The sequence below is a fragment of the Vanellus vanellus genome (assembly GCF_965231255.1).
Source record: "Vanellus vanellus genome assembly, chromosome: 10".
Classification (NCBI taxonomy): Eukaryota; Metazoa; Chordata; class Aves; order Charadriiformes; family Charadriidae; genus Vanellus; species Vanellus vanellus.
In genome coordinates this window covers 8,604,367-8,629,114 of record NC_138915.1, presented here as the reverse complement: position 1 = coordinate 8,629,114, position 24,748 = coordinate 8,604,367, and the positions used below count along the sequence as shown (strand labels likewise).

Sequence of the window (24,748 nt, the reverse complement as noted above, 5' to 3'; positions counted from 1 at the left end):
CCAGGGACGGTATGGCGGCACCACGCATAAATTTATAAACTGATGTGAATTTTTCATAGTTACATAGTTAACAAAGCTACTAATTGTCAGATTAAATAAATCCTCTAAAAGCCCATATATTAAGTCCCGTAAAAACCCCAACACAGAAATAAACAATACAAGCTTTTCACAGATGATTCACCAGTTTGTTCTAAACAGCCAGAAAAGTTACTTTTTAATTAAGAGAAGTTTATAAACTTAACAGCCATCCCCAGACATTGTGTCCATCAGAAACACTGGTCTGACAGAATTTGAAGGCTGTTGCTTGTCAGGGCAGCAGAGGGGTCAAGCGGCTCGCACGGGAGGCGCGAGTTTTCATTTGGTTTGAAAAGGTGGGGCTGAGAGTGGGGAAAAAAAGACTTTAAAAAATAAAAGAGCTGAAGGCGCAGGCTGCAGCATGCAGATCTGGGATGAGATTTCTTCAGACCTCCTGAGCATGTCTTGGGGACACGCTGCCTTGGGACACAAGGAGGGCACGGCACCCGGGTGAGCTAACCCTCCCCCCCGCGGAGCTCTCCGGACTGCAGGGAGGTTTTCAAGCGCGCACGGAAGTTTCCTTGCCAGGAGCCTCCCGTCATACCACAGCCATGGGACCCCGTTAGTTTTCTGGACCTAAGACCCCAAGTTTCTCTTGGTTTTGGGACTCACAGCTTTGAAAAGAACTATCTAGAACAGCTAAAAAATAAGCAAGCAAACAAAAAAGGTTAGAACTATAGCAAAGACTTCGTATTGGACAGCCCCATGCCAGTCATTCACTTCTGCAGGGGAATTACTTTGCTGTTATCTGGGTTTAAGCGGGAATTTAGCGATCCCCATCACCTCAATGAACAGATGCACAATGCAGTATGCACACATCAACCTGAAATCAACATCTTCCATGCCAATTTTTTGTCAATCTAGGGAGAAAATCCTGAGGAAAATGTAAAAATTCTTTTGAATTTAAGGACTGATTTCACAGGCAACTGAACGGCAAGAAAATCGACAAATTTATTTAGTCTGGAAGTTGGGATTCTGCAAAGTCATGACCGAAAGGCAAATCACATTTTGCACACAGAGCCTGGATCTGTAATCATATGAAACAAAAGCAACTTTGCTTCATGGTGAAGAAATTGGGATTGTTTATGGGTGCACACGTATACCTGGCTCCTCCAGCTACAGGTACTGAGTGGTGCAAGGCTAACACGCTTGCAGTGCATCGAGATTAAAGCACATTGCAATGGTCTTTGTAATCCAGGCTAAATTTCAGCTCAATTCGGTGATAATTTAATCAGCTTATTAGCAAGATTGAAAAGCACAGTGGCAGACTGTAAGTCACCTAAATTCATGTAGATATTATTGTGTCTTTGATTGCTTAAGAAGTCTTAAATTTCCAGGATAAATCAATTAAAAATAGTACTGTCCATACAACAGGCTTTCTGACAGTAAACCATTAGAACTGATATTCTAAATGCGAGAAAAGCCTTTTAACAGAACTTCGGTGTTATAAAAGTATGTGAAAAGTGGTTTTCTATTAGCTGGCATACAATAATTATTCTCTTACCCTGTCTTTTGAAATACAGCACAACTCTTAACCTGATCATCATCAATGCACAGCCCAAAGAACAGAGGCATTTACATAATTTTTTTTGAGTATCTTACGTGTGTTGGGAGGTACAGGTCATACACAGATCCAGAATCCACATCAATAGCGTGAAAGCCTACTAGTGAGCCATATACGACTTTTAATCTCTGTCCATTTTCAACGGTCAGGTCAACTGACAGTGGTTTGTGATGAAGTGAGGTGAAGGACTGCCAAAAGAAAAATACACTGTATAACACTGCTGGTTTACAGATCTACATATATGATCTTAAGAATTTTCAAAACTCAGAAGTTAGACAGCTATTTTTGTTAAATAGTATGTTATATTTAAGCAGCTAAGCATCCGTCATCCACTGAGCTGCAAGAAGAGCTGGATAATTCACTTGTGTTTTGAAAAGAAACACAGAATCTAGAAACAGACTAGGCAAAAATTAGGCTGAGTACCAGTCGTGTTCAATTTCCTCCTCTTTTGAGGGCAATCAGCATCAACTTCGTGAATTCAAACGTACATTTTGTCACAGCACTGAAACAAGTTATTCACGTCTAACAGAATCACGACTGTGACAGTTTTATGCCTGCCATCTCCAATGTATGTCAAACGAGCTACATTTTCTTTAAAAGAATACTCATTTCATCTTTAACTAGAAATAAATGTTATACAAAGCAACAAAAAGCAAAAGCAAAGAGTAGATGAGAGCCAGTGAGAGCCAGTGATACGTCTGAACCAAAGTGAAGTTTCGCTTACCTTGAAAGCCATGAATTTGTGATAAGGCTTTGGAGCCCAAGCATAAACCTCCACTGAGTTTTTCAAAGCAATTACAAGGAATTTGATTCTCTCATATTTTACTGTAATACAAGAAGAACAATTCCTTAGGTACCAGAAAGACACTGAAATCAAAGACTATCTCACCACACGAAATAATTTCAATGGATTACTTGTAGAGGTAGACATTATCCAGCAAGGAAGACTAACGGATTCTGGAAATCAATGTTTAATATCACCAGTGACAATACCTTGACTAAAAACCTATAATTCATTTATTCTCAGTAAAGCCAGATGACTGTTAACAACATTTATACGTCGCTTTTCATATATCTATGAAAAAAAAAAAAAAAACCAAAACAAAACAACGCACAACCTAGTCGTAAAAAAAGTTGTTGACCCTGCAGCTAAGCCAACCTACTTTATTTTTCATGTGTGAACACACACCGACATCGCTGGTTGTTAAGAAGCTGCTTTTGGAGGAATGGCGGTTGTTGGCTGAACATTTCTGTTACACTGCAGGACGAATTTTCATTGAACTGTTCATGTGTGGGGTTAAATCCCCATGTGCTAGTGTGGGCGAAGGACTCCCATGTTTCTGGGACAAGTAAGCATTTAAGAGAGGAGCAATTTCTCCAAGTTGATTAAGGTCATGTTGGGCCCATTGAGAAGAAACGCACTAGAAATTAAGGCTTCTTCGTACATTGTGTTTTCACTCTGCCAGACACAAGCATTTGCTTTGGAAACAGAACGCGAGGGTATCACATCCCAACGCATTCACCCCTCATTTTATATTCAGTGTCTGCTTGGCAGGGAATTTTAAAAGATGCAGGTGTTACGCTACTAAGTAAGGTTTGGTTTCTGTGGGAGGAGGGCTCGATCAACCCTTGCTGCTTACAAATGGAGCAGTTGGCACAGACCAAACACAGCAGAAGCACAAAGAGTGGAGAAGGATGGACACTGGTCAGGAAAATCTCACACAAGCAGAGAAAGGAAAAAAAACAAACAAACTCCACCAAAATGCAGAACAGCACATCTTTTTCCTCTTCTACCTGGACAAATGGTTGTAAAACCAAAGGTTGAGATGAGAAGATTCACCAAGAGAAAAACAACAGCAGCTGTTTTGTCAAAGAAGTAAGAATGGCTTGTCATATGTAAACACAGAGGTTCCTACCAAATGTTTGCCTAATTTTAGGATAACTATTTAAAAAAAAAAAAAAACAACCAAAACCAAACAAACCACAAAACCAAAGCACACAACACACCAAACCCAGAGAGGAGCAACTGAAGTGGAATATGTGGGCGCTTAGCTATAATCACAAAGAAAGTAACAACGCACATCTGTTTCACATTCTTTATTGTATTTAACCCTTGCTACTTGCAAAGCCGTGAGATATAAAAGCAAAAAAAAATAAAACCGTCAAGCAAAGTATTCGAGAGCCAGCCACCTCGCCCCTTTACATCATTTCTCTATCTGACTTGGAAAAAAAGCGCCACTTTCATGTACCACCTTTCACCAAAGCAAAACTTGTGCTATAGATCACGGCCCCTCACGCAGTTAAAGAACAGAAACTCTCACAATACTGATGTTCATTTTCCAGAATGATCTGCCTGAAAGCCAAATAAAAGCAAGATGGTTTTTCATCTACTACAGTAGCATTTCCAGTGTGTAAGTTTAAACAAAGGTATATTTAGGTCTTTTATGATCTAGAGACAGTGATGAGCTGTAGCACATCCAATCTGATCTACCTACGGACATCCTACAAATACGACTTACAAGCGCTTTACTAGTCCAGTTTCTCAGCAGCTACTCAGGGCCAGGAGGGAAGCTGAATAGCGTGGAGGTGGAAAACATCAGTCTAAGTAAAACCTCAAGTAACTACAGAACTTTTAAACTGAGCAACAGACCAGGGCTGGCACTCCCTTCTTCCAGCCGCCACCAGCAATACCCATAACATCAACTGGTAACTGCTGCAAGAAGAGATGCTACCTGGAATGACAGGGAGCAAAGCATCAGCCACATAAAACAAGGAGGTTTGAAAGAACTCAGATATATTCAGCCCAATACAATCCTGAAACAGAGCTGAAGAAAAATGCTGGTGTTGCGAGATGCAAAAGGATGATTGAGCGGCTCCTCAAGGGAAAAACAAAATCCTTACCAACTTTGTAGTGTACACAGCCTTCCAGGTCACCCACAGACACCCAGCCTTGACGTTTCTCCACCTCTGGATCATTGCGCAAAATTTTATTTCTCAGCCATGATAAGTAATATACTCTCAACTTATTCTTCTTGCCTAGGATTTGGAAAAAAAGACAGACATAATGCTTCAACTCACTGAAGTACAAACTCCCCCAGAGTCACAAAACACCGAAGTCTTGTGATCTTGAGTAGAACGGGTCTTTGTGCCTCGTCAAGGCAAGAGAAGAGTCCAGCAGCACAAAAGCAAAGCCCCCTGTGATGGCGACACACAGGAGGGAACTGGAACATGAGTGATCCTATGGCACTTGGCACACACGCACTTACCTTGTGACTCAAGCTTCATGCAAGATTTTCACACCTGACCAAAATTCTTCCCTCAGGTCAAAGAACAGGTCTCTATAGACGCATGCATTATCAGGGAGAATCACACTATCTGGCATTTACTCTTTGATGTGAAGGAAGGGACACAGGTATGGCCTACAATGGCCATTGTGAATAAGTGACTCATTTAGTTCTAGTTAACTGACAATCTTCATTACAAGTAGCTATTTTCTTTTGGAGGCCCTTCCAGGTGAGAGTTACTTTGTCATCTTTCATCTCAGTCAGTCTTTCTGTTGCTTTAGTTCGTAAGTACAAATGGTCAACAGCAGTCTGGGCTCACAGGTTAGTCAGAGAGGACTGCGTCACATAAGCAACGGGACCTGGCAATACGGGACAAACAGCTCTCCACCACCCACCACGGTGACTCTGGACTGGAGAGAAGGACCTGCCATTGCTTGCTGGACCTACATCTCTGACCTTGTTCTGGACTAAGCATCATCCTCTGAGGCCGCTCACCCGTGGGGAATGAGGGCCTCAGCACCTTGCTGGGCAGAGTCCAAGCTGTTTGTCAGCAGAGGTTGAAGACGCAGTCCATTTAATGTTACTGATGCTTTCACAGTATAGATCACTCACGTTACTGCTCATACATCTTGCTGAACACAGAATGAGGTTATTTAATGACATTTTAATAGAATTGCACTTAGATAGATGCTCACCCATGACAGAAACAAGCAGACTGACAAACTATAACTTGCTGAGAACCAGTTCATTTTAAGGATATGAAACACTTTATACTTCCCAGAAACCATATTATACGTTAACCAGGTAATGAAATATCCCAAAGCCCCTCTCAAATGAGAATGTAAATGTTAAAAATTCAAGAGAGTTTTCCTATTAACAAGAATAACTGTCCTGTGATTTCTCTGTGCAAGGAAATTCCTCAACCTAGTTTATAACCTAATTCTTCTTTTTAATTGCTTCCAACCCCAATGCAGGTCAGACACTTTTAGACACTGAACTAACCTGATATAGTAATTAGCACATTGAGTCCTTCCAGAACATCCATTTGCTGGAATCGCCTCCTTGTAATCAGCGAATAAACTCTTCCTTGCCCGCTTCTGTCCAGCAGCCACAACCCATTCTCTGTTCCCACCAGTAAATTTACTCCTGTTGATACACAGAAAAAAATACTGCATAAATCACCTAATGATCCAGAGGCCACCGAGTGTTCGTTGTTTTAAGAACTGATTCTTACTTAGTCTTACTTAACGGTACTTGATAATTTCTCTGTTGCTCTGTGGATGACCTTCCAGAAAAACGAATGGAAAAAAAGGACCTCACCATTAACAGTTTTTACCCAGCAGAACGCTTATATGCCCATGCAACTTGAAAAATGAGTAGTTCAGCTGAAGTCAATGTTGATTTAAACAAAAAGGAAAACGCTTTGTGAACCTGAACTTCTTGGGTGACCTTGGAAACTGCCTGTGAGCACTGCAAAAGTCCCAGTCCAGCACCACTCCACTGGCAACACAGGAGAGCCAACTAACTGATCTAAGGGTCTCTACCAATTAAGAAATTGGGGAAAAAAATAAAATCCGTTTCTCCAAATACAACACTCAAATCGCAGGACAACCAAACTTGGGGGAAGAAGGTCTGCTGTTAGGAGGAAGCAGAGTGCTTGTAAACAGTCTGTGTTTTGCAAGAACGCTTTCGCATGCCAAATTAAAGGAGTGAATCCACCTGAAATCCAATTGCTCCCAAGGAAGCAAAGGCTCCAGTGGGTTGCTGACACCAGAGGATGTCAAAAATTGTGGTCGGCTGGCATGACAGCTATGTTTCCTAATCAGCAGGTTCTAAAGAAACGACATGAGGTATCCTGCTGTAACAAGCAACCTCCTCTACTGGCAATGCTCTGATGAGTACCTGGTGCTCTTCAGCCTCAACACACATTTAATTACAGACCTTGCCACACAGCTCTGTACTTAATTTAAAATCTTGGACTCCTACAAACATACATTACAGAAAATCTGTGAAGCTGTAAACTGGAAATCTACATTTCCTTTGGATAATTTTTCATCTACTTCATTCATTTTCCATTCCAGACTCAGAAAGCGAAGAGGAGTAAAAGGCTGGGTGAGTCCCATAAAATACGTCTGTTCTTCTGAAGTAGAAAGATGGTTAAAACAACTCAGGAGCTTAGCTAGAGCAAGAACGGGACAAGGTCTACAGTTGTTGAAAACTGGTCTGACTTCACTCATCTTGGTTTTACACCGTGTGAAACTGACCCTGTAAAAAAGGTGATCCAGTGAGGTTCTGAGTAAGCACTGACAGCAGGAACTAAGGAAGCCAAACTTTTGGAAAGACTGACACCTGACCTGCTTCAGATTCTTGGAATACCTAACACACGTGACAGCAAAAGGCTTCAGGGTTGGATTACTTCCACTGGGTCAGAGCTAAGTGCGATCAGCTGTACTTGCATGCAGCTAAGACAAGAGTAAGTATCATGAGCCACATAAGTTACTATAACATTTGCAACTTTTGGCTCTTCCAACGAGCAGTTTCAGTTTGGTGCCTGACGAAAACATTTTCTGATTCTGATGCACAAAATCCTGTGCAACTGTAAGTCATCTGTTTGCCCTCTCCTACCAGGAAGGCAGCGTGGTGCGAGTGACGCAGGTATCTCCTCAGCGATCCGCTCCAGGACTCTCTGACAGGAGAGGTGCAATACAACTGTGAAATCTGCCTGGCGCACACTGCCAGCCTCTCCTGCTGCTGCCTTCCCTCCACACACACGCCCAAGTACTCCTGAGCTTACCCCACAAAGCAGCACAAAGGACCTCCGAGTTAAATTTCTTCTTGTATTTACGAATTTCCGGACTGTCACTCTGCGGGCGGATGTTCGTTGGGTTGACGTTGACAACGGAGCCCTTCCTTGCATTCTCTCTCCTGACAGGCTCAGGTTTTGCACTAGATGCTAGAATGAAAGACACATGCAATCATGAAAAACGTGACTGTTTGGCTACAGCTCACATTTGACGTGTTTATAACAGAATGAAAGAAACCCCAGAGGGCTGAGAAAACACCTCAGGAGGACTACACAGCCAGAGAAAAAAAATCATAAATCTGGAAAATTCCTCAGGCATTCCCGAGTAAACACTGCGGTAAGGCAGCAGCAGAGTAGAGCAAGCCACATCTGGAAGAAGGGCAGAAGCAGTACAAGGAAAATTCATAGCGATGTGGAGTTTCGGTTTCTGGAGATGTTACTGACCATTTCCAGCTCCAAGCAATAGGCCCTTCCCTCTGCCCCTGCCACCCCCCATCCCCATCCCCCCCCAAAAAAAAAGAAACCAGGAGTGACATTTTATGAGAAGGATAAAGCACACTCACGAGAACTACAGGAAGGTCCTACTGGACTGGTGGGAGGGGTGATTGGCAGAAGTCTAGGATCTATGAATGAAGTAAACGATGTTGTAGATGACGTACTGCTCTTTGAAGGCGTGCTTTCGGTGCACGGGGTCTGCAATGAAAAACAAGAGCTGCTTCAGGAAGACGATACTAGGGGAGCAGACAGCACCCAGCAACGCGGTGCCTCTGACGTTGGGGGGAAGGAAAGAAAGAAAAGGGAGCAGCGAGAGAGATGGGGCAAACAAGTGGAACAATAAAATCCGTTAGAGAGCTCGAGATCTCTCACCCGTCCCCTAGATAGAACTTTTAAAGAAAAGAAGGGATGTGGTGAAAAAGCTCCTCATAAAAAGAGACAGGACAGATGAAGTTAAAAGGTTCTCAACCCCAGGCTCCTAAGGGCTGGAGGAAAACAGTGGTACAATTCATTCAATCGGTAATATCTCTCTTACCTTATTCAGAGGTTTGTTCTGAGGTTCCTGGCTAGTCAGTGGCACTTTTGGTGGGTTCACAGAGGAGTCGGAAATTTGGCTTTGCTGGAGGAGATCTGGCAGGAGATAGTTCTGGTTGTTTACACTCCACACGCCTTCTTGGGTGCTAGAAATTTGCTTCCCTAAAATCTGGTCCTGCACATAAGAACATACCATTACACTCCACATTTAGCATACTCCCAAAGCACTACGCAACTCCTTTTAATTAGGACAATAAGTAATGAGCATATGGGGAGGGGTGCTCTGCGTGGTACACCATGTAAAGACAAACCCTCTGGAAAGATTAAAATAAAAAATTAAATAAAAAAATGTGTGGCAAACACCTGAGAAATGAACACTGGCTTCCACCCCTGAAGTGCTCCACAAACATTCCTCATCTACGCTACTTCAGGCCAGAGGTAAAGAAGCAAATTCATCCTCAGAGACACTCGAGACAGAACCAAACGACTTGTCCTAACCTTACAGAACTGACCTCTACCTACCACAGTCAGAAGTAGGCACTTCTCGGTTCTGGACCTGCATTTAGTTCAAAGCCCTTTACCATTTATTTCATTGCTACTTTCCACTTACTGAATTAGGAAACTCTTCTAGATGCTAACATTCAGTAGGATCTGGTATCCGCATTTCCAGTACAATGATGTTTGGTACTGTAGACCTCTTTAGAGGATCCCACCAGCTTTAAGGAAATGTTTGTTAACTACATAAGGTGCGAGGCACCACAAAAGCTCTCTCTCTCCGACAGCACAAAATAGAGTCGCGGGTCGGTTTCTGGCTAGAAGCTTTGAGAGGAAGAAAGACAGAATGTGTAAAGCAAGCGGAGTCCCACTCAGGGAGGGCAGTGCAAGAGGGATCTCTCCCTGGCCTTATCGGTCAGGGTACCTGAACACCACTGGCACTGGACCGTAGTGAGTGATGGGAGTGCTACACTAGAAGAATCCTCCTGAATTACACCGAAGCAAAAAGCACCACCAAACTCGAGCAGCTTCTGGCTGGTTGAATTCAAGGCAAGTCTGTACATTGTACTGACTTTGATAAACAACCTCCTGAAATCAGATCAGCTTTTTTGAATGCTGGCCAAAATAGGAGGGGGAAAAAAGGTAGATAATTCAGTTTTGGTTAGATTCAGCTGAACTGAACCCAAAACTCATTTGAATCATTTGTGCAGCTTGGTTACAGCCTAATCACTTCAAACCAGTTCATGCTGATGGCCTGGGGAAAGGGATGTTGGAAGACGTCATGGAGACTCGTGATGGCTGTGGTTGGTGAAACAGGTGGGAGGAACGGATAGGATTCTCCATGAGGAGGGAAAAGACTGGAAAACATCAGAGAGGTCTGTGAGGAGAGGTGGCAGTCATCTGTTCTCCCTCCCGCGTTGTCCTCCCTAAACCCACCAGAAAATGCAACCTCCACTCTTTTCCATCCTCCCTCATCCTCATTCTGGGCCTTAAAGACCCCATCCTTCTCCTTTCCCTCAAGCAGCCTGTTTCTAGTGCCCGGATACCAGGGAAAGGGGAAAGTACTGGGCTGGTTTTGCCAAAAGAAAAATACTGCGTTTGCCCCATTTATAATTCCTTCCCCAAAGCAGAGTCTTTTCTCCTTGAGGATGGTGGGATGATGGCAAAGTGGGACTTCTTCCCCGGTCAGGAAGGGTGCCACTCTGGAACTCCTTTTTCTTGCTAGCCCGGCCACAGCTCACGCAAGTAGCTCCGGGAAAAACACCAGTTTCACAGACATTTATTTTCCCTATCTGTGAAACAAGAGTACACTCAGCAATATGTGAGAAGTGCTCTAACGCTGAGTGCAAGTCCTATTACTGTAATTTTTTTTTGTTTTCAACCACAAAGAACATTGTTCTGCTTTGTCTGTCTTCATCTTTTCTGCAGTAATATTTATCACAGGGGAAAATCCACATGACTTGAAGTCTCTACTAGAAACTACAGCTGAAAAAGAACCACAACATGACATATGAGAAGATGTGTATTTTTGCTTAGCCAGTAAGGAGAGATGAAGTGTTTTTCCCCTCTTGTGGTAATATTTAAATAGTAAGAGGTAGTTCTTTTTAAATTGGAATAAAAAAGGTCAAGATTTTTAAAAACAGCAACAACGCAGACCAACAAGAATCAACAATCAACAGAATTGCTTTTTTGCAACCTGCCCAGTGCCTTCAAGAAATACATTGACATCAAAAACTACTACCAGGTCAATAACAAGGACGAATAAAGAAGCGCAATTTCATACCTAAATGTAAGCATTTTTATAGGAAGCACAAAACCTGAAACTACACATTTTTTCAAGGCTCATAGCTGTAATTTGCAATGACAGAGCAGGACTTCAGAGTGAAAATGCTGCTGAGAAGAAATGGATACAGCGTTTATCATGCCCATTAATGATCTGATTCCCCCCCCACTGCATCCGCCCCCTTTACAAATGGCCAAATTACCTTCTGTTCTGCGACGGTGCTTTGGGGGTTCAGTTCAATTCCATCTGGTACTCTCGTCCTTGAGAAATCTGCCACTCTGCTGCTTAGCAGTTGCCTGGTAACAAACTCCAATTAATGAACAGAACTACTTCAGGGAAAAAGAGCCCAAAAAACAAAAAGCAAAAAACCCCACATATACATATTCAAAAGTGAGCATAATTAACATTCGCTAGTTACACTTAAAGGTTCTTGTACAAAAGCAAGCTGATTAGTCTGTGGATGTGCCTGAACGGACTCGAGCCTGAGGGCCACTCACACACAGCAGGAAGCTCTCCCCACCTCGACGGAGAGCATCCCTTCATCCCCCTGCACTCCACCCATCGTTTTTCAGACACTGCATAGCTCAGGCAAGTGAGAGCTGGTGGATTGAGCTGTTGTTTGAGAAGTGCCTACTTCAAAACTTCCCCCATCTCCCCTTGTGCACTGCCCTCCAGGGTGCAATGCCGCTGCTCCGCTATACGCCAGTATCAGGGACCTCTCTGCCAGTAGCCTACTGGGACAGGCTACACTGGAATTTTGTACTGTGAATCAGTCCCTGAAACACGGACATCCTCAACTTACGTACAAAGAAACAAAGAAAATGTTGCCCAGTGCACACAGAGGCAGAAGAACATAAGAGCTACGGGACTGGCTGGGGCCAAAAGCCCACCTAGCCCAGTATCCTGCCTTCAACAGTGACCACGAGCACATACCTAAAGAAAGAGTAAGAACAAGGCAAATATCTGCTTTGACGTACCCCAGCATACTATTGCTTCCTACACGACCAGTGGGATCTTTGCATTTTAAACTTTTACACCCAAGTAGAACTGCCTCAAACTTCTGCCAGCGAGGCTCTGGCTCCATTTCTGTGCATTTCCACCCCACATTATCTATTTATTCCACTTATTTATGTATATCCATTTAAGCCTGTTGCATTTCTGCCTCCTTTCCAGTACTTATAAAACTGACCAGGTTCAGGATGCCGGCGTGAAGGGCTCTACAGTGCTACGCCACATCTGGTAGGAGAGTTCAAGGTTTTGTTTTTAAAACGTTGCTCAACGCGATAACAAAGAAGGTTTGGTGAGAGAGCTGCCAACTTAAGACTGTTGTGAAGAAGTAGAAGTTCTTGTGGCTTTTTTTTTGTTGTTTATTTTCTGGTTTTGGGTCCCTCCCCCCCATCCTTCTATGGGAGGGGTAAACATTTGCATACTAAACTTAGAAGGAATGGCATGACATGGAGTAGGATCAACGGTAAGTGCAAGTATCTGTTCTTACCAGAAAAGCAAGTAGGAGCTGATCTTAAATGATGTCAACCTCCCACTTATTAGGGGGAGAAAGTAATTCCCAGCCAAGCACATGCCTGCACCCACCTTGGTCAAATTTTGGTAGGGAACAGCATATAAAGAACAGAGAGAGGAAACTGAACTATACAAAATGAGCCCCAGGAAACTCAGTGTTTCAGGGGGACTGTGAATGCTGCAGGCATCAGAGGAGGAGGTACTCTCAGTACAGTAAGAGAAATCAGCATCAATGGAATAGATATGCTATGCAAGTAGGTAAGATCCTAGACCGCATACACTGACATCCTTTCCTTAAAACAAAAACCTGATGTGTGTGAAGAAGAATTCTGGCTCATATCACTGAAAAGAAAAACAAAGCCAAAAAGTTGTTTTACTGGTGAAAGACAGCTGCCCTCAGTCCTGGCTTCCTCAGAAATGAGCCTTCTCAGGGTGGTTAACAGGATTCACCCCAGAAAGTACGAAGCTCTCCCTCTTGCATATGTGCATGTCCCAAGTCCAGTCCTGCTGGGCACCCCCATGAAAGCTGGAGTGTGGACATCAAAAGCTGTTCCGTAGTCCAGGCAAGAACAAGAAAACACAGATTGCTTTCAATAGCCAACTAAAACTTGGCACAAGGTGTCTTGGCCAAAGCCCACCCAGAAACACTCCTACAGAATGCATGGGGCTTCAGAACCCGCATTCACGCGCTTTGGATAGCAACAAAACCAAAAGCTTTCACTTTATCCAGAATATGCAGACTTTCAGTGCTGGCTGCTGCTTTCACTTTGATCACTATCCTTTTTATTATTTACATGGTATTCATCAGGATGTATTTCCCAAAGCATCCATCTTTTAATATGAATGATGTTTAGCCGAGTGAAGAGCCTTTCTTAATAGACAAGATTATACCTTTGATTTTACAGGAGTTCTTGTGGTGGGTGTATGCACAGGAAGGGAAACCCGATGGGGATCATCCCGCTAATTCCACTTCTCTAGAGGGCTGGTGGATCTCACACACAGAGGAGGTGCAATACATGCAGATTTCCAAAGGCAGTGATACCACTCCTTCAAATCATTACAGCATGCAAGGATCACAGCAATCTAACACTTACACAGCAAAGTCATTGCTACAGGGCAAATCCATATTTTTATGTAGAGTCTTTCTGAGGTCTAGGATGAATTCTATGACCTAGAGTGAATAAAACTTTTTACAGATCAGAATAAGGTGATTTGGAAAAGGAGCAGTAAGAAAATAAAGGCATTACAGCAAAAAGACAGCTCTTTCAGGTGCACTGAATAAGCTACAAGATTTTTAACATTCTCCCTCCTCATTCCTCAGCTTTGAAAATGAACTTCAGAAATGCAAATCAGGAGCATATGCAGGTGCAAAACCGCTGCCTTCTGCAGAGCAGCACAGGGGAAAGGACTGGTACCAGGCCAACGCAATAGCCTGCCAACAGCGCTACAAATCTGAGCATCTCCTCCCGAAGACTGACAAAACTGCATGTAGAGTTATGTCAGAGAAGAGCAAGAGCCCCATCCCAGAGAGCTCGGTGGCCCTGTGATGCACTTTAGAGTAAATCCGAGAACTTGAATTAAACTGAAGTCTCTTTGCAAGAAAATTAGAAGTTTCATTCATCAACACTAAAAAATAACTCTGTTTGCTGTTCCAAACAGCAGGGCTGGCCAACTGATGCCCAGACTCTCTTTCACTTGGACTAGCAAGCGATTCACACTCCATTATTTCTCAGCAGAACACACGCTTTTCACAACAGGTAACACACCACAAGATGTCAGTCACAAAATCAACAAGGGCAACTGGACAGCTAGAGAGAGAAACAGCACAGGTGAGATCAGCTTGGTACAAGCCACAGCATCATCTGGCAACCACAGCAATTGTGCAAAATAACAATATTAAAAATACAGCAAATTTTACATAAACAAATCCTGCTTACACTATCCCCTCTTTATAAACACCCCTGGTGAAGGAATCAGCTTTTCAGTGGTAATTATTCCTCCTGGAGTGAACAGACTATCTGAATACAAGGGTCATCTTTGCCTCGCTTTGTTCATGTAACCTGTATTTAGCATGGAGGTGTACAGTTTTCTTTCTCTCTCCTTTTTTCTTTCAAAAATTCCATGTAAACATAGATCAATGTGAAGTAATCTCTATAAAAGCACTATCTATTGATATTCAGTTAAAACGAGACATTTCCTCATTGTCCCAGGGCAGCAAGTCATCAAAGCTTATTACACTGCATACATCTGATGGAGCAAACACTTACCCCCAGGAGTTCATTATAGTGCGATTAAACTGCTTAATTATAACTGACATAAATGACTGATAGTAACTTCAGAGGGGAGGTAATATTTATGTATCCCAACTTTTTCCAGATATTTAGAAGTGTGTAATAAAAAGGCAGAAAATAATAATGATAAAAAAATAAATCAAGCCAACCTTGTGTGGTTCATGTCATCTTCATCACTACTGCCAGCTTCGTCACTGGATGAGGAATAGTCTGCTGCCTTTAAGAATGAGTTGGCACCGTCCTTCCCCTTGGCAAAGGAGCCTGGATTCTGAGTAAAGAACACTCAGTTGTTTGTTTTTTTTTTCTCATGGAAGAACCCATCGCTAAACAGCATGTGCAGTATTTTACTGTCCCAGCAAATGTAGTGATTGTCACTTCCACACCAAAAAAAGCTTTACTGGGAAGCTGGTGTTTTTGTCAGTCTATCATAAGTGGGTATGTCATACAGGAAAGTGACCTAAGCCAAAATACCTGATCTCCCTAAAAGCTGAAAGGTGACTAACTTTAGTCAGTATGTTATTTTGAATCTCAAACATCCATGATTCAATCTTCACACTCTGCAGGAGCACAGAAGTACTTCCTTTTTCACACGAGAAAAGGAGTGCTCTGCGCCAGGATTAAAGGATTGCATCAGCTTGAGTTTTGCTCCAGCCCTGGAGTACGCTGAGGCTTTCAGGTATGGAGCACCTTTGGGGACAACCCGGGTACAGAGCCCGGGTACGGGCTGGAAAGGCAACGCCAACACAGCCATGGCTCACGCCCAGCGGGCAGGCAGACATGTAGGCCTCCCACGTCACTGGCGATGGCCTGAACACAGTCTTCTTCACACCTCCGGTCCCTGACAAGCCAGGAGGGGCTGGAGACTCCGGTAAGCTGCAGCAGTCCCGCTCTGCATCCCCTGGAGCCACCCAGGCCTGCCCGCCAGGTTTTAACGTGCCAAGCATCCCGCAAACATTTAAAACGCCAATCATGCCACATATGAGCTCTTGCACAAGGCACCATGAGCTCCAGTTGTCTGATAAACACCCCCAAAAAACCCCACCAGCAGAGAAAAGAAGTAGCAATCATCCTTTCCATCAGTGGCACGTCAGTGAAAGGAGAGCCTGGACAGTCCTGAGTGTGTCACAGCCTGGTAGCACATATGCCGGGCAGTTACACACTGGATGTTTCCACAAGCCACAGGCACGGTCTTGACTTCTGGGTTGCATGACAAGTGATCAACGACTTCCTGAAATATCAAAGACACCCCCTTCCTTTCCAAAGATTTATGATCTTTGGAAACCGAACTCTGCTGCTGACCTGAGCCGGACACAAGTCACACTTGGACCGAAAGCTGATGAGACATTAACGCAGCAGTGAGTCCCAGCTGGCTCCACACGGCCTCTCAGATGGACCCATTTGCTAGTGAACTCCAGCACCAACAGAGGAGCTGTCTGCATAGACATGCCCTCAGGAAAACCATGAACAAATCAAAAATATCAGTGCATTTAAAAGAACCTACTGCAACCTGGCCGGGATGAGAAACTTTTTCAGACTTCTTATGCAGCTGAAAATGGTTCTGGGACAAAGCGTTCTCTGCCTTGGCTGGTCCTGGATTCCCTGGGAAGGGAAGAAAAAAAAAAGTTTCTTTTTTTAAATGCACGCGCAGCAGAGCAAGAGACCAGTAAGACAAGCACATACAGTTACCACCCAAAGCAGACACCAGCTTCTGCTGACAAACTTTCTTCTCTTTGTTGCAAAGGGAAATCTTTTTGCTTGTTTCCCAATGTTTCTGGATACCACGACATCATGTATATAATTCGATACTGGTGCAGTTGACTGCTGCAAGAGTAAGACAAGCAGACCAAAGCCTTGGCAACGCGTGCCCACTGTGCACCAGCAACAGTTCCACGGACTGAAGGGCAGCTTGCGAGGGAGAAGAGCGAGGGCCTGCTAATCCCTTCCTCTGATCCTCTTCTTGAGGGGACACAGCTCATCTTATCAGCAACTCCTGGGTATGTTCCAGCACTCGAGTGCCACCCAGCTATATCCCTGTGACAGAGAGGGTACAGAGGGTACAAGAGCCTGGGCCCCCGATGCACACTTCCATGAGCACAGATGTGGGGCCAAGATTTGGCCTTCGTAAAACTGTTGCACAAAACAGCCTAAAGGACCTGATTCTTGAAACCCAACTGGGCTGGAGACAACCAGCTGCACTGAACTCCACTCATGAGCATGGCGTCAAGCTAAAAGCAGAAGAGAACTGTTTCTCAGTCCCTGCTTCCCTTGGGGCACGCAGAGTGTCACTTCTCAGCTCCCACTTCCACTCTGCGCCGTGGGGAGTAGATAATAACAGCCCTCGTTCTTGCCAAGGGAACTGGCCCCCACCGCGGGCCACCTCAGCACCAGGTGGCACCTCATGGCCCTCTGCCCAAGGTGAGGTACGGGTAGCAAGGAAGCCGCAGCACTATGCTTCCCTCTCAGGTGGCTTGGGGACCTACGCATGCCACCGTGCTTGCACAGCTATTGCATACCCAAGCAAACAAGTCTAGAGGAGCTGGAGTCCACCTGCATGCGCTGATGCCATGTTAGGAGGGATGCTTGCAAGTCATTAAGTGAATCTTCCCTTTCAATGGCCCTGCTGTCCACAAAGCTACCCAGGAAGAGCAGATGCAGCCTTGGAGAGATGCAGTCTTCCGCACACAATTCCTGATACAAGTGAAGGGAGGGAAAGCAGATGTGCCCTCACCCTGCCCCTGGGACACACTGGCCAGTTCAATGTCCACCTCGTTCAGCAGTTTCTCCCACAACTATCCCACAGCTACCAACGTGACTCCTTGCAATTTCAGGGGGGAGAATTCCAGCTCACACAAATTAGGATTGGTATTTGGTAATTTAGATAGTTTTATCACAATGGCTTCATGTATTCATGTATTTTGCAAGGCTTTTACAATACAGAATTCCTTATTGGTCAATGAGCACCTAAAGCAACTCAGCAGGAGTATTAGCTTTAAAGTATTTATAGCCCTTTCCTGCCCAATTCATTATCCCTGTGGGTTTGGGAAAGCAACAAACTCTTTCTGGAATGCCATATGCCAGAACTAGCTGCAATTTAATGACACTTAAGAACCCAAGGAGACAGTTGAAACCACAAGGGAGGTTTTCTATTCTTTCCATCGCTGGTGAGGTTTTCATTTCCCCAAGCCAAAATAGCACAGGAGTTACGCATCATGCAGACGTTGCAAAGTTGAGCTGGGCTGTTGCATGTTGAATAACAGCATAGTGATGAACACACGTAAAATGACATAAGAGCAAAAAGAAACAAAACCCAAGCAGTTTAAAGTGTGCTTTAGATTTCTCTTGAAGCAAAGCTTCCTATTCTGTGTAGTTAGTGAAAGCAAAACTGACTTGATTGTGTAAGTGCAATAAATAAGCAATTTGTTCTTTATTTATCAAGGGCTTGCAAATTAACAACGTGAGCCTCAGTTTAAAAATAAATTACCTCGGCAGCTCACTGATGTGGTTTCGGAACATTTTTAGCATCCACCCTACTTTGAATTGGGTGTGATTCCCCACGTCCCCCACTTTAGTAGTCAACCTGGATGCAAAGCGTTGTAACACACCGCTGCTTTGCAAGGAGCTACACCAGAAACTGCCCTACAGTTGACCCACAGAAAATGCCCTTAGAAAAAACAATAGTGGAACAGAGCTGTCCACTTCTGCTCCGTGTCCCCATCTGCCAGAATCTCAGGCCATCTCTCAGGAACCAGAGTCTGTACTGCAAAAATTCTGCAGAACCACAAGCAAGCCCACTGCGTTCCTACACCGCTACCAGTCATACCAAGACAGCTTACAAAGCTGCACCTTGCTTACATTGAATTAGGCTACCTCTACCTTTTAACTTCTCTTGCCCCCTTTTTTTTTTCAGTTCCGCTACGTTTCTGCAAATAAAAGAATATCGGGGAATGTTTCATAAGGTGCTGTAAAGAGAGTCCTATGCTTCCTTCAGCCAGTACGTTATTAGAGTCCAGAAATATTAGTGTACAGCAACTGCTCATCTGTATCATCTTATCAGTGGGCAATGCAAAAAAGCAGCATGCGGTTATGCAGAAAATGCCAATGGACAAACATTAGTATTGAATTACATCTGTATTTCTGTAATGTTGGCTCTGATGAGTTTCAATGGTGTCAGTAACTGCAACAGAACAGATTTTTTTTTTTCAATTCTTAATTGAGGCGATTCAAATTTTCTATATGGAAATATATTCACAGTCACTTTTGACTCAAAAGAGGAAGTGTTTATATTTTAGGAACATGGAACCATAAAATCCAGAGGGCTTTCAAAAGCCCATCACCAGAAGACTTCATTAAAAAAAAAAAAATCCCATTTGCAAAGCAGCACTTGACACCCCGCAGAAGCCCATTTCATGTGATCGGAATTTTGCACATTTTGACTAATGAATCTTTGACTTCGGAATCACCTGAGGTTGACCGGCTGCTCTGATGAGATCCCATCTCCCACTGCTTATTGCCAGGAGCGCTGCTGCTGTTCGGCTTCAGAGCATGTCCCCCGGGGGATGACTGATGAGTGTTACTAAACAGAGATAAAAAGCAGATCAGACTATCTTGCATGCAGGAACACAGACCGGAACGGACCTCCGAGGCCACCGAACCGAGTTCCCTGCTGTTACTGGATGATATAAGACTCCTGAAAAACTAAAATTTTATATTCATTGCTACTCCGAGCAGGGCCACCCAGTAGCGAGAGAAGAAGATGGAGGGGACAGTTTCCCCTGGACAGCCATTCTGGGAGATTACAGAGATTCCCAAGTCATTACAAAATATCCTACTATATGTACTTCTCCCTTGGCCTCCTCAGATCTGTGTCACTCCCATTCCAAAATGGCATGGCTTTTACAAATAATGAAACCTGCTCCAGTACCCTCTTAGAAAATACATCATCACCCACTTATCAGTGGAGAAAGGAACGTGTCGGACAGTAAAACAAGCTGCCAAGCTTGTGAAGGAAAGCATGGCTCACCCAGAAGCCCAGGCTCAGAAGCGACTCACTTGAAACACGGTGGTTTGCTTACATGTTTCTTTTCTGCTTTGCCTCCTACAATTCCTAACTAGAGAGCATTTAGGGCTTGACTTCACTTGCAAGTTATTTCAGACGATGTTCCTGACTCCGGCTCATCAGAAGTGCTGCACATTACTTTGTTATGTCCGCTAAATTTACTTCCCTTTCAAATCTCTCCAAGCCCAGTGCCTCACAGCATTACATTCCCCAATTAGCCATCCAGTGGGAGCTACCCTTTACTGCTGAGCTCTCTGCATCCTTCGTCTTTTCTCCCGGGATACGAAAAAAGTACACTAGCCTTAAGGGCAGAGTGCCAAAATAGTCAAGATACATCTACAGACAGCACATTTTACCTGTTCAAGCTACCACAGGCACAAGCTTCACAAGGGAGTTGGGGCCAGACCCTCACCTGCCAAAGTACCCAGGCACCTCTGAAACCAACGGCGCTGATGCAAAGCATCCGCAAGAGCGCCCCGGCAGCCCTGACCGGCACCACTCCCACCTGCCATCACCAGTGCTGACCGGCTTGGATCTCAATTAACCTGCCCCCTTCAGCAGCCACTGACTCTAACGTGAAGGGGAAGTAAAGCATCGCCAAATCACAAGAAGATAAATGATGGCACAACACGCTGCCCGTTAACTGGGAAACGGTCGCACAACTTGCATGTAACCCACTCGGGCATACCAAACAGGCTGAACCAAGTGAAACAACTCATTGCAGGAATTACTACAGATGGAACAGCCCTAATATATTAAAAATACTGCTTTTCAGCAGAAGACAGAACTACCTGGCATGAAAAGGAAGAGGAAATTTACAGGAGGCTTGTTTCTCTTTAAACCAGTTAGGTCAATCAACAAAAGGAAGCTGACTTAGACACTTCAGGTTTAAGATCAGGAAATGTGGTTAGTTATTTTTGTGGACTGACACAAAAGACAAAATAATTGTAACTGCTACTAAATGAGGTATGAACCCACGTCAGTTTTGGTGACACTGTAGTTATGGGTTTGTTTTTAATAAGCTGGCTTTAGTTTTCTGTTTCACAATAAATCAGAGTTAGTAAAGCACAAAACGCCCAAGAGCTTACCTTGAAAGGCCTCTCTGATGGCCCGGCTGATCCCTGCTGTAAAATTTAGAGGTTGTCCTTTCTGGAACCTTAAGGATTTAATCAAATGTTTTAAGTTTGCTACTGATATTTTGGACTCAGTTAATAAACCTAATGCTTACCCCGTATGAATGCAAAAACAGGACTAACCAACATAAATGAGTAATGTTTCAGTGGGACCTATGGAGAGGGCTTCTGCGATATCAACACTGGAAGCTGCAAGTCAGTCGCAGGTGCTTCCAATTTGCTCCAAACCTGTGCAATCTATCAGAGTGCAGACTGCGAGTGCTTTGCACCTTTCCGTAGAGTCACCATTATTCTTGGTCAATGTTTAAAGCAGACAGGGAAATGCATCTGCAGTCACTTAACGCAGCTTTCCCTGGGTGGTGGATTACTGTTGCTACCAAAGGGCTGGAGGAAGAGACGCACGCACCCCCACCCACAAATGCAAAGTAATAAAATGAATACACGCACGCACATGCACATCCCTGCACAAATATTCTTGTACTCGTTCTTAGGGATTGTTAGAAAGAGAAATACACCATCACCTGAATTACACAAACTAATGAGCTTTTCTGCAGCAAGCCAGATTTTTCACAGAAAAGAAGTTACAAATACTTGAGCTAACAAAAGTGTATCTGCATTCGCAGACCCTGCAGATATTGTACACGTACACGTAAACTAAGAACACTGACCTGCTTATAAAGCTGTATCTTCTTTCTAGATTACTGAGACCCAGTTAATATACAAGAATTGGGATTTTCACTGAATTCCCTGACGTCCAGAGGATGGATACTACACAGCTCAAGGGATCTAAGCGGAGTGCTATTAACCACCAACAGTGCCAAATACCCCGAGTTTCACGTACCTTTGGGGGTTGTTCTTCATTTTGACTCACACTCCAGAATACGTCATCCTGCACAGGGCTGAGTGGTGTCGTCACCATATCTGACAGCGAACTGCTGTGGTACACATCCTTACTAGCCCGGAAATTTTCACACTTGAAACAAATGAAATACATGTTGAATTGTACTTCCCTGCCTACGTAGGGGGCCCCAATCTCAACAGATATCAATGGCTCTGTTTGTGAGATCAAAGTTTTAGTAAACCTACAAGGAGTTACTGTGTTTGGATACAGCCCTACTCACCGTGTCCACTCTGAAGTGACTCACTTCCAGCATATTAGCATGTTAGGCACAAGTATTTCAAGGTGAAGGGTACAATAAAAAGAAACAGGAAAAACATCTATGCTGCACATGTATCTCCCCTTCTTAAATCCACAGGGATGCTAATAGGTCACAAGCAATGCACAACAAACAACAACTGGACGAGACAAAAATTACTGTTGAGTAAGCATATTTCATTCAAACCTGACCAATGCTTCCGTTTCAGAGATTAGATAGTATAATCACTGGGGGAACCCACCTCCCCGAAGTTAGATGTTGGCTTCCAAACCAGTCTTTGCAAGCCCACCATCAACCTAGAGTCAATGGAGAAAGACTGCCAGCTGGAAGCACTTTCAACTCTGCAGTGTTTATGAGGGCGCCCTGGTCCTCCTCTAACAGATTTTGCAATTACTTGAAAAAAAAAAAAAAAAAACAAACTTGAGAACGCAGTAAGAAAGAAATAAGAAACTATGCTCAGACTACACCTCATGGGTAGTCATGTCCAGGTCATCCCATCGCGATCACCTGTGTTTCAAAAATATCTTCAAAGGCATCAAATTGGAGCATTAGGATAGCAAATGCCCTAAATCATGGGGGGGGGGGGGGGGGGGGGGGGGGGAAGGAGAGAAAGCAACCAAATCATTTCCTTACAAAGTCTTCATTCCAAGAGAACAACAAGTAAGCAGTGTAAAACTCAAGCTAAAAGCTAAAATACTAAAAATTTTGTCCTCTGATTCTTTCTGTATCTAAAAGAAAAAAAAAAAAAAAAAGGAAAGAAAAAAAAAGAAAAGAAGGAAAGGTCCCTTAGATTCTACACACTAATGATCTATTATACCAATGTCTTCCAAAGGGGAAGAAAGGCAGAGAGCTAAAAATGTCAACTGAATGTACTGATCCTCCCCAAAATGAGAAATCCTCTTGGCCACAAGACCGAGCTGGGACACACGGAACTGCTGTGCCAGCTGGGCCCGTCCTGAGGGATCACTACGCTAGGACCAACTTGATGTTACAGAAATAGAAAATAAAATATTAGAGAAATGCCTGAAGCTACACCGCGTTTTGCTTTATCTTGTCAGACCTCCCATGCAACGCAAGACCAGGGCTCTCCGGAGACACCCGCAGCCGGCAGGAACGGGTCCTGACGTCCTCCCCACGTCGGGAGGGAGCCCGTGCCCCGGCACACTAACGCACCTCTGCTGGGAGGCGCCTCTTTCGCAAACGCACGGCAAGCCCAGCATCCCCACCACCTGCAGGCCTAAGAAAGAGGTTGGCAATCAAAGTTAAAACTTTTTTGTCCTGATGGAGTTACTGTAACTCAGATCAGAGACAGCTGCAGTTCAGTTTCCCCAAAGAATGTGTCAGAGAAGTATTTTATTGATTTATCAGCCAAGTCTATAAAATTCTCCAGTTCCCCAGTCTTAACAAGTAAAATAGGGTAACTGGGAACTGTGCACAGCTTTTCAATAATATAATACGATTATGAACTCCCCGTAACTCTACAAAACTAAATATTTCATGGGAACAGTGTTCAAAATCACTTAAATATCGACAGGTGGTAATTCTAAAACTAGTTAAAGATGTCAAACATCTATTCAAACGTCCCATCACAACCTCTCACAGCAGCATGGCAAAGTCAACTGTCGAAAACCAGTCCTGAGAAGTTCACCTAGTTAAATATTCAGGTGCTTTTTCTGCCTTTTTGGGACAATATGTTCTGTTGTCTCCCTTTACAGAAAATAGCTTTTTCAGCAGTTATAAAATCTCATAATCCGTGTCCTTTCATTTTATCAAAATTACTTTTTCAACATGATTGTCACTAATAACAGTTTTTAGTTAACCAGAATTATTTCAACAGCAAAGTGTTCCCTTGAGGTGATTCACCCTGGGTATAGGAACAGGTTTTATAGCAAGTGTATTATTATCAGAATATAGGAAGATTTTTTTTCCCCTTGCCACTTTTTCAACAAGATACTTACATTTCATCCTAAATTCCAGCTTTTAAGTCCTGGAGAGGACCAGAAAACCATTTGTGCTTAAAAGCATGGATGAGCTTTGCTAAATCACGATATAAGTGACCGGGTGAATCCAAACTCTGCAGATGGTATCCACAGACCTTCTTTGGGCAGACAGAGACCAGAACACCAGTTCCACATAAAGCCAAGGAAGCGACACCTGCTTTTAGGGCAATTTCTGTAGGACCTACAAGACTTTGCAGTTCCACAGCAAACCAAAAATGTCTCAGACAACCCCCAAAAACCATAGCGTTTGTATTTCCCCTAAGTTTTACAGATAAAATAATTTGTATGGGGGAAAAAAATAGAAAATCATTCTAAATTACTGAGACTTGAACCTTAAAATGCTTTTATTGTGAGTAATACTGAAAGAACAGCAGCTCCTCTCATGCACAGAAAGCACTGGTAGACAAAGCGTTACCTACTGTCTTCAACCCATAAAGGCACACCTAACAGAGCTATGGAAGAGGACCCTTTGCTCCCTGAAATTATAACATAAGGTGATATAGTACAAAATACCGACTACTAGAGTTAGTTTAAAAAGACTTAGGAGCAAGGAGTTTTAA

The 24,748-nt window shown here is 43.7% G+C and overlaps 1 protein-coding gene across 1 annotated transcript in view; it reads right to left on the bottom strand.

Moving 5' to 3' along the window:
- The window catches only part of NRK (Nik related kinase), a gene marked incomplete at its 5' end in the record, with an annotated part of 102,929 nt that overhangs the window by 11,577 nt on the left and 66,604 nt on the right, over positions 1-24,748 (bottom strand). The window contains 13 exons of the mRNA XM_082488222.1: positions 1,678-1,827; positions 2,364-2,464; positions 4,541-4,675; positions 5,926-6,069; positions 7,718-7,876; positions 8,290-8,419; positions 8,757-8,930; positions 11,236-11,329; positions 14,992-15,110; positions 16,344-16,441; positions 19,303-19,415; positions 20,987-21,054; positions 21,873-22,004. Coding sequence (XP_082344348.1) covers positions 1,678-1,827; positions 2,364-2,464; positions 4,541-4,675; positions 5,926-6,069; positions 7,718-7,876; positions 8,290-8,419; positions 8,757-8,930; positions 11,236-11,329; positions 14,992-15,110; positions 16,344-16,441; positions 19,303-19,415; positions 20,987-21,054; positions 21,873-22,004 — 1,617 coding nt within the window. The remainder of the gene's footprint in view (positions 1-1,677; positions 1,828-2,363; positions 2,465-4,540; positions 4,676-5,925; positions 6,070-7,717; positions 7,877-8,289; positions 8,420-8,756; positions 8,931-11,235; positions 11,330-14,991; positions 15,111-16,343; positions 16,442-19,302; positions 19,416-20,986; positions 21,055-21,872; positions 22,005-24,748) is intronic.